The sequence below is a fragment of the Semicossyphus pulcher genome, unplaced genomic scaffold (assembly GCF_022749685.1).
Source record: "Semicossyphus pulcher isolate SPU_LCO1_2020_fin unplaced genomic scaffold, fSemPul1.0.p SCAF_20, whole genome shotgun sequence".
In the NCBI taxonomy this organism is placed as follows: domain Eukaryota; kingdom Metazoa; phylum Chordata; class Actinopteri; order Labriformes; family Labridae; genus Semicossyphus; species Semicossyphus pulcher.
This window is the reverse complement of record NW_027211694.1, coordinates 840,093-856,052: the sequence shown is the minus strand read 5'-3', so window position 1 is coordinate 856,052 and position 15,960 is coordinate 840,093. Positions and strand designations below refer to the sequence as shown.

Sequence of the window (15,960 nt, the reverse complement as noted above, 5' to 3'; positions counted from 1 at the left end):
GAGGAGATATATTCACATTTATGGTTGCTTCATGTTAGTGTATGAAATGCAATCACAGTTCAATGTCTGCTGTGTTGAGAGGAGGAGAAGGTGTCTGTCTACACACCTGAAGTAAATGTTAGCATTTTATTAGCTGTAACAATCGTTCTCTTTTCTTAACGCAGTCAGATATTTGCATCTTTACGTTTTCTGTTTGTAATAATCTCTCTTGTTAAAATGTCGATCATTTTAAGCAACATTTGCAAATGTGAGAAAAACTATTATGAACTCTTTTGTTGGACGATTTAGTTTTACAGGATATTTTCAAAGTAAGAGTCTGATTCTGTGAGTCTGACTCTCAGTGTTAGCTTACATGCAGATAAAATGTTTACTCTGTTCTACATCTTAGCTTGTTAGCATGCTAGCAATTAGCAGTAAACACATCTGAGAATGCCACCTCTGCAGGTATGTGTTGTGAAACCAAAGCACCGCACACATCAAATATTGATGAAGAGTCAGAGGATCGCTAACGTTATTACAGCTCATCCTCAGGGGAGCGTGAACGATAAACATTTCATCCCAATCTAATCTAAACAGTTGTTGTGATTCGTCCCTCAAACCTTTAAATGTTAGCTTCTTTGTGGTGCTACAGGAAAGGTCAGAGGTCGCCCAGGTCAGCAGGATTTATCCTCCGGGGATGATGAATTTCTGTAAAACAAATTCACAGTAATGTATGGTTTAGTTGTTTGTTAGCATGTTGCTAACGAGGCTAAAACACTGTTAGAGCAGTTAAATGAGAGGATGGCTTGTTTAGTAACACTGTGTGGCTACTTGGTGGAAGGATACACTGTTGTTTGTCAGAAAAATAGATCCAGAATGAAAGTTTGTTTGTTTGTTTTACAATTTTGTTTGTGTACAAATAAAATAAGACAGGAAGTGGACAGTGAGGTTTAGAGGTGCTGGTAGGTGTTAGACATTTGGGCATGAGCAGGCTAGCTGTTTCCCCCTGCTTCCAGTCTTTATGCTAAGCTAAGCTAACTGCATCCTGGAGTTATTAATTGAACTTTAGAAGACACTTATTGATTTCTTGCTCCCTCTTTCTTAACATATTTTATGTTGTGTTCATTTATTTGTTTGTACTTTAGTTTGTGTTAAAGAAACTCTGAAGTCTCACATGTTGATATTTGTGTCCTTGCTTCGTTTTTTTTTTGAGTCAAACATAAAAACGTTGAAATGTGAGAAAATAAAAGTCTGGATTTGATTCGAGCTCCCGTCAGTCGGTGTGATGTGTTCGGCCTCTCTCTCTCTCACGCTGGCCGGCCTCTTCCTTCTACATTATACAGGTTCTCTCTTTTTTCTGCTGCCAACTCTTTCCATTTTCTCCTCGCCAGCTGGTCAAGGGTCTCCTGCTGCCGCTCGGGCCCACAGCTCACTTCCTACTTTCTGCAGCACCTGTTCCTATTTGGCAGAGCCGAGCGGGATGCTGAAAGCTTGGAGACGAGCCATCTGCTGCCCGGCTCTGCACCATTTTACCCCCCGATCCCTCGAGTCCCTGCATGCATCCTGACTTCTCCTCTTTTTTTGCAGCTCTCAAACACACCGAGCTGCTGAAAGACGGAGAAAAAGCTGGACTGGATCGGCTGGAAAATCCCAGAACTGAAATGTAGCTGAAGGGGAAGGCCGCGAGGTTAAATCAAGCAGGACTGGAGGAGTGGAGCTCGTTTAGCTCCTGCAGGTGGATCGACTGATAACTGTCATGTTTCAGCTCAAAGCCTGAACGTTATTCTGACCTGCAGAAACAACAGCTCATTTTGAATGTCTCACACTGTCAGACCGTGTTTATCTCACAAATCAGGGAGGATCAGGGATGCATCTCATCAAGTTACAGATTAAAGATGTTTTACTTCCTAATACGTTGATTTTGTGGGACTATTTCAGACAAAAATAATCTCTTAAATCAAACGTATAAAGTCTGTAGAACAAGACATGAAAAATAAGTCTTGACGGTTTGAAACATTTACATTGTAATTTTTGATGCTTTCATTCTGCGTTTAAGGATTTCATTTGACAAATAGATTTAAAAAATTGGGGTTGATTTTTTTTCATTGTGTATTTAATTTAATGTTTCTGCAAATATCTTTTCAAGAAATGAAAAAAATGTTTCTGTCAGCAGCTTAAACATTTTGGATTATTACCAACATAAATAAATGATTGATGTTGGCTAAATAAATAGAAGGACAGACTGTAAGTGTCTTTCATTTGTGTTTCTTCACATAGAAGCCAGGGAAATATTTTGGCTTCTTTCTATCGTTTTAAATGATCACACTCATTTTACAGTTTTTGAGAAATTGTGCAGAAACTTCATTTAGTCCAACAACTCTTTTAGTATTTAATTAATTAACTCTTTGGAGTATTACTCATGGTTCAAACCCCTGCAGATGCATGTGTGTAGCTGCTGATTCAGATTGCGAACATGTGTGAGAATACGTTTATCAGGAGGGTAAATGAGCCAACTGAGACTGCAGAAGCTCAGAGCCCAGATGTTCTTGTTCTCCCCTCACGAAGGTCAAACTTGCCTTTGAACAGCAGAAGTGTTCACACAGTGAGGAAATACTCACTGTGACTAAAGGTCCTGCAGAGGGTAAAGTACAAGTACAGAAGTTTTATCATCAAAATATACTTGAAACTACAAAAAGAAAAAGAACACTCACTGTGCAGAGGTTATAATGAGTATCTTGTTTCACTTTAAATAATAAATATAAATAAAATATATATCATAATCTATTGTTGATAATATTTTGCACTGATAATTTCAATCCTTACTTGTAATAAATTAGTTAAATAAATACAGCGCAGTAAAGGTAGACAGTAAAGTAAGAGGGAATCATTGAAGTAAAGTACAAATGTCTCCACTTAAGAAAAAGTGCTTTGACCAAACTGCCTCTTTTTTATATTTACTCAAAGTAATAAAAATTCCATTTTATATAAAAAATACATTGATTCAGTTTGTTTCTGCAATAATATACAACACATCTTTTTAATGTTTTAATTAACCAATCATAAATTTAATTTACAGTCGTTTCTTATACGACTTTTAACGAATCTACGTTTTTTCTGTATACTAAGTTTATAATGTATAAATAAATCAGTTGTTATGGACTGCAATTCCCATGGAAACGCAAAGGCTGTGCGCGTGCGCAAAAGGGTGGGGCGCGCCAATCCATGCGGATATACCGCTATGTAAAATGGCGGCGTGAGAGGCTCGTTCAAAACACAGCCGCGTTACTTGAGAAGGAGGCTAGCTAACATTGTGAAAGGATCTGCGTTACGTGAAGCTGCGCGAGAATCATTCAGAGGTAGAGGAAGGAATTGACTTTCCTGAAAAGGTACATCATCTTTAAATCCATCAATAATTTAAATCAGTCTGTATGAGGAGCTAATGTTAGCTTTCAAGCTGTATGTAACATGACGTTAGCTGGTAGCTGCTAACGTGCGGGCCCGGTTTGCTTTTATGCCGTTAACGTACAGTTAGCTCGCCGGCTAACAGCCTGAGGATGGATGCTAGCTGATGGAACTCACTAGAAGGTTATTCATTGTCTTTACACCGAAGAGTTAAATGTTTCATCTGGTTGATCTGACTGTAATCTTAGTTATCACCTGTCTCATCGGTATAGGTTGCTAGCCTGGTAAGGAGAGCTACCTAATTTAAGCTAGGTAACTGTTACCTATGTTAAATTCAGCATGGCAGTTTGTGTATCCGTTGGGTTTCCTGGACAACAAACTGTAGCCGAGTCTTTAATTCTCAGATCACATCGTTACCAGATGAACGAGGTCACTTCATGTTATTGTTACACAAGGGCATCAAATGGATCCCTCCAGAATATTCTCACAACACAGAGCCTGAAGCCACCGGCCTGTTCTGACAGGAAGTTAGGAAATGCTTTGCTTAATTCTGAATTACTTCTAGTGTTGATGTGTAGTCACACAGTGACAGTGTGTAGTATTTCAGTATGAACAAACTTCCCTCTCTGGCTGTATTTTATGCAGCTGACTTCTTATTTTTCTGTTAATGTGTTTTGTTTCTAATTTTCCACTCCGGTAATTTGAGTTAAGAAACCCAGCTGCTCTGTTTACTTCAAAGCAAAGAGATGACATGTTTAAATGTCTTGTTCTGTTCAACCTTAATCTAAAAAACAAAATGAGTTTCAAGTTTACATGAACAGAAGAGAAATAACGAAAACATATTCACACTGAAAAGCTGGAACCAAATAATTTTTTCACCTTAAACTGACCTAATAAAAGACAAAGTGATCATCAGATTTGTTGCGTCTCAGCTTGATAATAATACAGTAATATAAATATGCAACATACACCACATTTAATCCACGTATCGCCAGGATCAGGATGGCTTTGCTACTTCGTAAGGTTGCACCAATTATATCACCGTCAAAGACATTCGAGATACCACTTATTAAAAATACTCTAGCAAGTGTTCACTTTAAAAATACTCACGGCCTGCTAACTGTGCTTCTGTTACAGAGTCGGTGGGATGGCGAAGAGGATCGCTGATAAAGAGTTAACAGACAGGAACTGGGATCAGGAGGAGGAGGGAGAGGAGGTGAGTCACATCAACAATCAGACTGATGCAGAAATAACAAACCTGCTTATCACATCAGCAAACAGTGATTATACTCTGTTAGGTAGAGCAGTCACCTGTTGGAAGACGAGGTCTTGTTAAAGGTGTTGTACCTGTACTCTCCTCCTTCAGGCCGGGACGTTTTCAGTTGCGAGTGTGGACGTGTTGAAGAATCGGGCGATTAAAAAAGCCAAGCGCAGAAACATCGGAGGGGAGGTAAAGCTGTAAACGTCTGCTGATGGTGAAATGACACATCACATTAATGTCTTTCTAAGCGTGCTGTTACCTTCTAAACGCTGTCTTGTGTTTCAGGGGGAGGTGAGCGGAGCCTTCAAAGGGTTCAAAGGTTTTGCTTTGAGCGCGGGGGCGCCGGCGCCGAGCGTGGCCTCGACTCCAACAGCGTTCTCTGGTTTTGGGAACGGAGGAGGATTTAAAGGCCTCGGCGGTCTGACCAACGGAAACAGCATCACTCCGTCATTCAGAGGGTTCTCATCTCTAGCTGCAGCATCCACCGCTTCACCTGGTGAGGAGACGACAACCTTTAGCACCGTTCATTTCTGTGTTATTTTGGGTTTCATGTGACCAAAGGTTGAAGGTGAAGGATGAGTCACATGGGAGTGTCTGCGTACAGGTCAGACAGGCAGAGCAACCGCAGCAGGCTGCTCCTCTGTGCTGCGTCTGTCACTGTTAAATCGACCTGCTGAAGTGTGACGAGTTTATGCTCGACTGTGAGGGAGGGACCTTTCTGCGGGGTCGGGTCAGCTCCGTCTGTTTGATTCCAGCTGTAAGTGGAGATGTTGTTTGCAGCGACCGACCAGCAAGAGTCAGACTTGTGATGTTTGTTTGTGGAGAGCTTTAGTTTCTGTCTGCGTGGATCAGGTGGATCATGACGTGGTCGAGGCCTCGCTCTCCTCAGTTATTTAGAGAGATAGTTCCCTGATTTCCACACGTCGATTGTCTGAGCTGCAGCCCAGAGACACAGAACACCTGAGCAGCCTCGATAAATATATTGATGTTCTGGATATACACCTGCAGCACTCTCATCAGAGGCCTCTCTCGTGAGCGAGCGTCCTTTAAAGTCAGACAGAGACACAGAGTTTTGTTCTGTTAAATATAATTAGAGGCTTAAAAACGCTCCAGGAAACTCTCTGCATGTATTCTTTAGATGAAACATGAAGGATTACTCTGAGCTTTGACGTGTCTCACTGTCCCCCCTGTTTGAAGACACAGGCGTAAATATTCTTCCTGTTTCTTCCTCTCATGATCACAACAATATATTTCAGGGCTGATATCTATTGGTTGCAGAAATGATGATTAATCAATGAAAATCATTTTTACTTTCTGATTTATCGACCACTGACCTCAAATCAGACTTGAATGGATCCCCGGGGCCTCGTTACTCTCGTTCTGTAAGAGCAGAGAGAAATCATGTGAGAAACGATATGTAGAAGTGTGTGTGGTGTGCTCTATAAGAAACGTTAGTATTACTGCTGCAGGATGCAGCGCTGAATGAATGATTACTAATATTAATAACTGATGTTGGAGCTGACGGAGGAAGCGTCTCAGCGTGTTGGTGTGTTGTGTTTCAGGATGCAGAGCAGCTGATTCCTGATCACGCTGATCTCTGGTTTATTTAAAGCTCTCTGCTCTCCTCATCCTGCAGCTCAGTGTTGACGTGTAATGGAGGTGAAGAGCTGCTGTATTGTGTCCCTCCTGCCTCTGTGTCGGGGTGTAATGGAGCTGAATCAGCGGGGGGGTCGCTGCGTTTGTGTCTGCCTGCTCTTTCATTTCATGTCGTCGTGTCGCCTCGGGGCAGGACGGGGGGGCTGCTGAGGGGGGAGGGGCTGCTGTCACACTCACATCTCTCCTCCATCACCTCAGGTCTGACGTTCAACGGCCCCGCCTCCGCTGACATCATGGCCAAGCAGACCAATGGCTCCGCCCCCAGCCCGGCTCAGAGCTCGGGCTCCTGCAGCAGCAGCAGTGTGAGCAACAAGGAGTACAGCCGGCAGCTCACCGCGCTCAACTGCTCGGTGCGCGACTGGATCACCAAGCACGTGAACGACAACCCTCTGTGCGACCTCAACCCCATCTTCAGGGATTATGAGCGCCACCTGGCCAGCATCGAGCGCCAGTACGGAGCCGGCTCTGCTGACGGAGGCTCCGAGGACAAGAAGCTGCCATCCACAGCCTCCTCTCCTCCTCCTGCCTCCTCGTCTTCCTCCTCCTCAGGCAGCAGGAGCAGCTCGGCGGCTCCACCAGCATCTTTGTTCTCCTTCGGTAAAACCACGACAGACGACTCGGCTCGGGAGAAAAGCAGCAGCAGCAGCAGCAGCAGCGTCGGCGTCACGTTTAACTTCGGTCAGAAGGTGGACAGCTCGGTGCTCGCCTCCTTAGGCTCCAAAACAACTCCCCCCAGCTTCTCCTTCTCCTCCAGCGCCTCCTCCAGCACGACCTCCCTGTTTGGAGCTCCTGGATCTGCTGCACCGCTGTCCTTCAGCGGGACCAAGACCAGCGACGCTCAGCCTGCAGGTAAGCTGTCAGGAGAATCTGATGATGTCTGTTGGAGTCATTTAAGGTTTATAATTGTTCAGTCAGAGTCACAGGAAGCAGAGCGAGCTCAACGTGTCTGCAGTTATTCCATCTTTCTTATTAAAAAAGCTGCAGCAAGAAAGTGTCTTCATAATCGAGTCCTGTCAGTCAAACAGTTTCTGCTTTCGGCTTCTGACGGTGAGATGACGGTGTGCTGCTTGTTTTCTTTAACAGATAAAATAATAATAATGAAGTATCTTTGGTTTTAGACAGTGTGTCAGACTGCAGTTTAAAGATGTCACATGTGTGTCACATAAATAAAGCAAATAGTTTGGCAATAAGTCCGTGGAGTCAAAGGTGACGTCTTCAAATGTCATGTCCGACCAGAAGTCCACAAATCAGTTTGCTATGATGGGAAACATTGAAGGGGCTGAAACCTGCAAACAGTTGAGAATGTTTATAATGATCATTAACTTAACTTCCGGTTTTATGTTCACACGACGGTAAAAATGATCAGTTTCTATAAAACTGGATTCAGAGTCAAAAGTATTCAGACAAACTTTCTAAGTTAAACAAGAGACTGAAGCTGTTTCAGGCTGAAAACAAATCGTTGCTAAAATAGTCGTTAAATATTTCCTGACAGACGACTCGGGTCTGTCAGTTAACCTGCCAGCTGTTTCAGCTTAAATCTCATGTTTTTTAAATGAGGGCTGGTTTGACAAATATTCTACACGTTGTAATCGTTCAGCTCAGTCCGTCTCAGATGAATATTTTGTCAGGATTACATCTAATAAATAAATTAAACATAAAATATGAACCCAAACATCTTCAGGTTCCTGTCGTGTGAATCAAACAGGAGATCATCTTAAACCAGACATCAGCTTGTTCAGCCCTCGTTGGGATGAATGGGTGTAAATCCAGTGGTGACCTCTGTCAGGTTGTCGGTGTTTGTCTCACTAACGTGGATTTAATGTTTGTAATTAGCAGAAGGAGATTAACGAAGGTGTCGAGTCCACTGAAGCAAATCAGGATTATCTTCTTTATCCGCTAATCTGAAGATTGAGCCACAAATCAAAGTCGACCGATTCCTCTTTTCTCACGTCAGTCCGAAGCTGAGATGTTTAAAATCAGACTCCCGTTTCTCTAACTCTCAGCCTTAAAGAAGAAATGATCCACATGTGTTCTTGTTTTCTGCCTGAATCTAAAAATCATCTTGTTCAGATGTTCTTCTCTCTGACAGCTGACGTGACGTGCATCCTGTCAGTCTGACTGTGTCCTGTTGGAAAATGTGACTTAATTGATTAATTGATGATTTTGTCGTTTTGTAGACGAGAATGGAGAGGAGGAGTCGGAGGAGCCGCCCAAACCTGAGGTCAAAGAGGTGAAAGAGGACGACGCCTTCTACTCCAAGAAGTACGTCTCACTGTTCATTAATCCAGTATTTAAGTATTGTTCACACAGTGAAATAATCCTTTGTTTTAAACGCCACCTTAAAGCTGAATTTGATGCTGCGCTCAGTCTTTAGTCTGTCACTGAATGTTTAAAAAGATTTCCTCGTATCAAACAGTTGATTAAATCATCTTTAAGAGACATGAAGGGGAAAAACTGTCGACTGTTTCCTGTAGAAATTAAAATGATTCCTGAAGTCAGACAGAAATTTACAGAATTCATTTAAAGATGTTTTGAGCCCTCAGGTTCCTGCTGTGAGCCTTTGTTTGGATCCCACAGACTCAGTTTGATCTTTTGGTTTATAAAAACATAAAAACAAGAACCAAATAATGGACAGTAAATGTATTTAACTTATATGAACACTTAGTTTACTGCTCGTTAGTGTCTGGACTTAATAGAGAAGTGTTAAAGGATGTTAGTCACATTGTTTCACGGCTGTTCCACCAGACTTCATTCAAAAAACCTGAGATTTTAGCTTTAACACTGCAGCATAAAAACATGTCGATATCAAACCTGGAGTTTCTTTAATTATTACTTTTGTCAGATTCAGAAGTTTGAAATAAAAAATAATTAATCTTTTTAAACAAAGATTAATTATTTTTTATATTATTATTTTTATTTATAAATATGAACGTGTTCAGATGATTGTTATACGTGTTGACTTTAAGTGTGTGTGTGTGTGTGTGTGTGTGCGTGTGTGTGTGTGTGTGTGTGCGTGCATGTGTGTGTGTGTGTGTGTGCGTCAGGTGTAAACTGTTCTACAAGAAGGACAATGAGTTCAAAGAGAAAGGAGTGGGGACTCTGCACCTCAAAGGGACGGAGGACGAGAAGACTCAGATGATCATCCGCGCAGACACCAACCTGGGTAAAGACATGCACAGAGAAAACATCAGAGTGTGTCGAAGGGAAACTGGGACACATCGGGTCCTCTGGAAGTTCAGACGAGTTCCGTGTTTTTAAGAGAAGCAGAGGAGGGGGGGTGCTAAATAAAACATCTGAGGAGCTTTGAGGAGGATCTATAAAGAGCTGGAGTCGGTTCTGTTTGAGCTTTTTGTCATCACTTCCTTAAAGCTGATTACAAACCGAGCCTTCGAACAAATCCTCCTAAAGATCCCCAAACACTGAGCTCCATCCGTTACACTGAGACGTTAAACCAGAGGCCACGCTGCACTTTTCATTTTAGCTTTAATGAATCATTTTGTCCCAGAATCAAAAGTCATGTTTAACTATCGAACAGAAAAACACATTTGAGTCAGATACTGTCCCGTCCTCTCCGTCCTCGAGCTGTAAACTGATCGTCATTCATTATTTAAATACACATAAATATGCAGAAATGTTCCAAACACAAAGAAAACTCCCAGACAGACTAAACGGGACGAGTCGTGTGTTTCTGTCAGACTGTGGGAGTCAGCTGAGCTGTGATCCAACAGCTCCACCTGCTGGGCACACACAGGAACTGCTGCCTGCTGACATCAGTGTGTTTCTGACAGACTTCCATGTGTTTAACATCATTGATCCAGTGAGATTAAAATACAGGATGAATAATACTCTCTCTTTCTTACCTGGGTGTGAGACGGGTTCACTTCCCCTCAGCCCAGCAGGTAAACAGTTACAAAGGTGAAGCTGCTCCTGCTGCAGTCCATTAAATCCTGATTGTAATTAATGTTATGAGTTTATTAAACATAACAACAGACAGTGCAAAGAAGGTAACTTGAATATAAATTAAATTAATTTAGACTAAAACCTTTAAAACTACGGAAGCCCTAAGCGGACATGCATCCATACATTTTATGTATTCAGACTTCCAGAGATAACGTTTGTTTTCTTGAACGGTTCTAACGTCAGGCTTTTTTAAAAATGATCCTGATGTCTGACCTTTGTCCTCTTCATCAGGAAACATCCTGCTGAACATCATCGTGCAGTCGTCCATGCCGTGCTCTCGGGTCGGGAAGAACAACGTGATGGTGGTGTGCGTGCCCAACCCGGCCGTCGACGACAAGAACCCCAGCTGCCCCGTCCCCCTCCTCATCCGGGTCAAGACGGCCGAGGACGCCGACGAGCTTCTCAAGACGCTGGAGGAGAAGAAAGGCTGACTTCCTCCTCCCTGAGCTTTTAGCAGATTCACCTGGTCATCCTCCGGACTCATCGCCCTCATCACGCCAGTTTTATCCGCACACACACTCGTAAACACACTTGTACTTAACTCACCCGGTAAATCACTTTCCCTCAGACCCTCACTATAAATTGGTCGTCATACTGTGAAATCTGTTTATTTTGAATCACATCTAAAAGCAGGTCGTCGTCGTCGCTCTCCGACTCGGCTACATTCCTCCGGTTCGACGCTGCTGCTGCTGTTTTTATTGGAGAAACAGAACGACTTCTCTCTCAGTGTTTAATTTTACTGTTTTAATTTGGTCGTCGAGTGACTGAAAGTGTGAATCCAGATGAATTATTGATGTACGATCTTTACCACTGAGTTTATTTTGGGGAACCCTCCGAATAAAAAGGTCCAGTCGATTTGGTTTTACAAATTAAATACTTGCAGTAACAGTTAATTTTTTAATGAACGTGTCGAGGAGTTAGCGTGTCTGCTGAGTGTTCTTGTTGCTCTGGAAACTATTTATTGTGTCAGCAGGATTTGTACTCTCACTGTGTGAATGTTTCCCCCGAAGAGCTTCTGAAATCTGTTCTTTTTATTTCTGTAAACATGGACTCTGTTGTTTTTCAAGTGTCCTTTGTGTGGCCTTCGGTTCGGCCTTCGAGATGAGGCATGCTGTCATCGTCTGAGAACATTTGTAAAGACATTTATTGGGGAATAAAAGAAACAAACCACAACGTCTGCTGCTTCTTCATGACTCTGTTTTACTTTGACTTTCAGCTCCATAAAGAATCTTAACGATCACTTCCTGTTTGGTGGAGCGCCATGAACGTCCTTAACTCTGTTACCATTTAGAAATCAGCCTCTGGTTTAAATTAAACATCCTCCTGAGGGCAGGGACGGGCAAAGGTAAAGTACAGGTGTGCTTATATAGATTTTTATTGAGTCATTAAAATCTAAAGGGTTCATCTTGAAAGCAGGAATGTGAGTGACTAAATTTCATAGTAAAATCTAGTTTTTACATTTATATTCATATTCAAGTAAATTGAATATAAAGGGAAAAGAATCCGTCTGCAGAGCAGGATTGTGATCAGTAACGTTACTGGAAATAATTTAAATAGATTTAAACTGCATGATTAAAATATTCCAGTTTATCTTCTGGAGAGCAGGAATAGGATTGTTAAAGTTAATTGTTTTTGTAGTTTAAAATGCAGTCCAGCTGGTCATCGTCAGGAGACCAAGAGGCCGACCTGTACAGTTCATGGGAATCCTAACAATATAAAAGTTATTTAAATTTCAAGGGTTCAAACTCTGGAGAGCAGGAACAGGATTGGTAAAGAGGGGAATCATCAAAGCAGTTTTAAATTGAGTGTGTAAAACGTAAAGGGTTCATCCTCTGGAAAGCAGATGAGTAACTCGATATCATTGAATCATTAAAATATTAGGGGTTCCTCGTCTGGAGAGCAGGAATGTGAGTTGATTTTAGAGGAAGGTAAATCCTCTCAGCACATTTAAGTTTTTCTTTTCTGGGTGTCAGCACAGGAGGGACGGAGGAGTAACTTAAACATAAAGGGTTCATCCTCCGGAGAGCAGGAATGGGATTGTTTAATTTTATGGAAATCATTGAACTAGTTTAAAGTCGAGTCTTTAAAACGTAAAGGGTTCATCCTCTGGAGAGCAGATCAGTAACGTTACTGGAAATCATTGCATCATTAAATATTAGGGGTTCCTCATCTGGAGAGCAGGAATGTGATGTGTGACGTTAATTGTTTTTGTGGTTTAAGAGACCAGCTGGTCATCATCAGGAAACGGAGGGTTTATTAATGAGTCGGGCAGGAACAGTAAAGGTCGATTAGAATCTAAAGGGTTCATCCTCTGGAGCGCAGACCAGTAACGTAATAGATTTAACCTGAGTAAATTAAGTAACAAGGGTTCATCCTAATGAGAGCAGGAATGGTAAAGTTAACTGGAGTGCTTCTGGAAACTTAAATTGGGTCATTTAATTATTGATCATCTGGAGACAAGGATGGGACGGAACAGTTCAAAGATATACTAAATCATTTATATTTACAGTTCATCCTCTGGAGAGCAGCGCTGCGATCAGTGAGCTCATCCAAATCTTGTCAGTACAAGTTTAACTTTTAATAAATGTAAGTGGAAAGTTTTCCTGAGGGGGGGGCTCGACTAAAATCAGAGTCGTGATCATTTTTTACTTTATCCTCTGGCGACCACGACAGACACATCAGCCTTCACAGTAATGAAGCTGCTGAGACTGCAGCTTCCACAGAGAGAGTGAAAACAGGGAGAGGAGACGAGCTTTTCTGATAATGTGTATTTCAATAAATAAATAGATGTACAGAGTTTATAAAGTAAGCAACAGAAGGATGGAGACTGAGAACATGCACAGTAACTGTGTGTGTGTACAAAAGCAGAGATGAGCTGTGATGGAAAACAAAGTGTTTAACAAACAGGTCGAAAAAGGTTCTAAAAGCGTTTTACAGTGCAAACTGTCGAGTTGCTCTTATCAAAGGGTTAAAGCAGTCTCTGCTATCGATCAGCGTGGATACATTCAGCCGGAGAGACTAAACTACACCGTCGTCAATAACACTGAGGAGACGAGAGCGGCTCGTGGGAACGGAAAGAAGAAGAAAGAAGGAGACATAAAACAAGAAGAAGAAGAAGAGGGAGAAAGAGACGGAGAAGAAGAAGAAAGAAAAGAAGAAGAAGAAGAAGAAGAAGAAAGAGGAGAACAAGAAGAAGAAGAAGGAGAAGAAGAATAACAACAAGAAAAAAGAGAAGAAGAAGAAAGAGAAGAAGAAGAAGAAGAAGAAGAAAGAGAGGAAGAAGAAGAAGAAGAAGAAAGAGAAGAAAGAGAAGAAGAAGAAGAAGAAGAACAAGAAGAAGAACAAGAAGAAGAAAAACAACAAGAAAAAAGAGAAGAAGAAGAAAGAGAAGAAGGAGAAGAAGAAGAAGAAGAAGAAGAAGAAGAACAAGAAGAAGAACAAGAAGAAGAAAAACAACAAGAAAAAAGAGAAGAAGAAGAAAGAGAAGAAGGAGAAGAAGAAGAAGAAGAAGAAGAAGAAGAAGAACAAGAAGCAGAACAAGAAGAAGAAAAACAACAAGAAAAAAAAAGAAGAAGAAGAAAGAGAAGAAGGAGAAGAAGAAGAAGAAGCAGAAGAAGAAGAAGAAGAAGAAGAAGAAGAAGAAGAAGAAGAAGAAGAAGTGCCCTGTGGAACATTGAAACACAACACACAGAAGAACACTGAGTGTGACTTTGATCAGGATGGCTTCGTCTCTGAGTGCAAATAACTGATAAGAAATCAATAACAACAACAACAACAACAGCAGCTGATCTGAGCTCCCGTCTGACTGCAGATCAGTTAAAGAATATTCTCGTTTACACAAAGAGACACTGAAATCTTCAACAGAGCGAGAGACCGATTCAAGGTTTCAGATTGATCGTCACGATTCTGAATTTATGTGAACATGTTGAACATTTTGTCCCTAAAGAGTCCGTCTGACTTCTGAAGACTTGTGATGAGCATTTTCACGACCTTTGTACGTTTGTATAAAATCGACCTTTGACCTGTTGTGTGCTTTCAGTAAAGTAAACATGAACATGAGCAGAAAAGCTTCAGGTTCAGTTTGGAAACAATCATTAATTTTAACTTTAAGCTGCAAACTTTTTTATTCTTCCCATTTTTTTGTTGATTTGCTGAACGTCATTTTATTTATTGTTTTTGTTTGTTTTTCTGTCTCACCAGAAATAAAACAATAATACTACAGATCAGTACAGTGTATCTGACAACTTCCAACACTGTGAAAAATACAAAAAGATATATTTTTAAATTGTTTGAAAAGTGTCTAAAAATATTTGAAATGTTCATCACAAGTTTCCAGAAAGTTCCCAAAGTACAGCCGACTGATCGACTCTGTTCAGAAGAAAGTCAGAGTTTGTTTGTTTGTTTGTTTATAATGTTTTAAGGACAAACAAAAGTCACAGAATATTTCAGCGCGTCAGTAAACTCTCCGTCTCTCTAACAACACATCTACTGTGTGACGACGACTCGCTGCTTCAGCAGGCGGGTCGAAGCGGTTCGACGGTGAGCAGAGATTTCCTCTCCTACGCGCCTGTCCCTTTAAATCGATGTGTGAAGTATTTGTCTACATAATTATTATTAAAGATCTGTTTATTAATATAATGATGCTTTTATAAGTGCCTTTACTCATTTATTACAGTCAGACAAAAACTGTTTGTTTTGTTGTTAAATTTAATTCTTCATAAAAACTTTTTTCCTCAAACTTTCTCATCCTGACGTTTTACAGACAAAGGTGTAATTTTTAAGAATTCAAATAATAAAATTCATTTTATTAGTTAAAATAAGTTTAAGTCGTGTAACACAAATCTTGAATCTTAAAGTCTGTATCTGAGGATCATCGATTCGTCTGTTAGATTTAATTAACTCATTAATTAAACATTTCCACAATAAATTAACTGAATAAAAACTCTTTAAAGATGAAGTTACAGACTTTGGGAACTTTTGCCGGACGTTTGTTCTCAGACGTTATTTTAGTGGCAGTCTGGATCGTGTTGAATCTTTCAGGTGTCTCTGCGTCTCAGCAGTTTAATGATCAGTGACCTCTGGATCCTCGGCCGGTCGCTCCTGACGGTAAAATGCTGAAACGAACACGAGGAGAGAAAAGAGGAGACGTTACAGTTACAGTCAGATTTAAGGCTTCAGGAGCACACAGGGACAAAAACAACACCGACAAACGTCTTCTGTCCACGTGAGGATCCAATCAGGACGCTTCCTTCTCTCACTTCCTGTTTGTGTTCATCTTCCAACACTTTCTGTTCCCTTAAAATCTTCTTCACTTTGTAACTTCAGTAGTTTTTCAAGTCTCTTCCAGTTTGTGAGTCGACAAAAGCCTTTAAAAAGTCAGAGCTGGGTTATTGTGATTTCTGTTAGTGTAAAAACGTGTACAGTACGGGTCGCCACGCGGGTCAGCTCATGTCACACTGCAGGGCGGGGTCGCTTCAACGAAACATGAGACGCTTCTTCAGGTCCCTTCCTCTGTTTGTGCCACATTAGCTTAGCATTTAATCTTTTATATTTATTATTGTGACACAATCTGAACCATGTAGAAAACAGTGATTTAATGTGTTCACCTGTTAGCAAAGCAACGTTCAAGTTAAATACCTGCTTTATAAAAGGTGTTTAAATGTACTTCTTGTTGTTATTGGAGCCGATTATTCGGACAAAAT

At 41.1% G+C, this 15,960-nt stretch overlaps 1 protein-coding gene across 1 annotated transcript; it reads left to right on the top strand.

The window, feature by feature from the left end:
* Nucleotides 1-3,215: 3,215 nt before the first annotated feature.
* On the top strand, nt 3,216-11,425 carry nup50 (nucleoporin 50). Its single transcript, XM_069671085.1, has 8 exons — nt 3,216-3,365; nt 4,519-4,597; nt 4,748-4,831; nt 4,928-5,138; nt 6,497-7,147; nt 8,476-8,560; nt 9,343-9,461; nt 10,490-11,425. Exons 2-8 carry the CDS (start codon nt 4,529-4,531, stop codon nt 10,687-10,689), a joined length of 1,419 nt encoding a protein of 472 aa, XP_069527186.1. The 5' UTR covers nt 3,216-3,365; nt 4,519-4,528; the 3' UTR covers nt 10,690-11,425.
* Nucleotides 11,426-15,960: the final 4,535 nt, after the last annotated feature.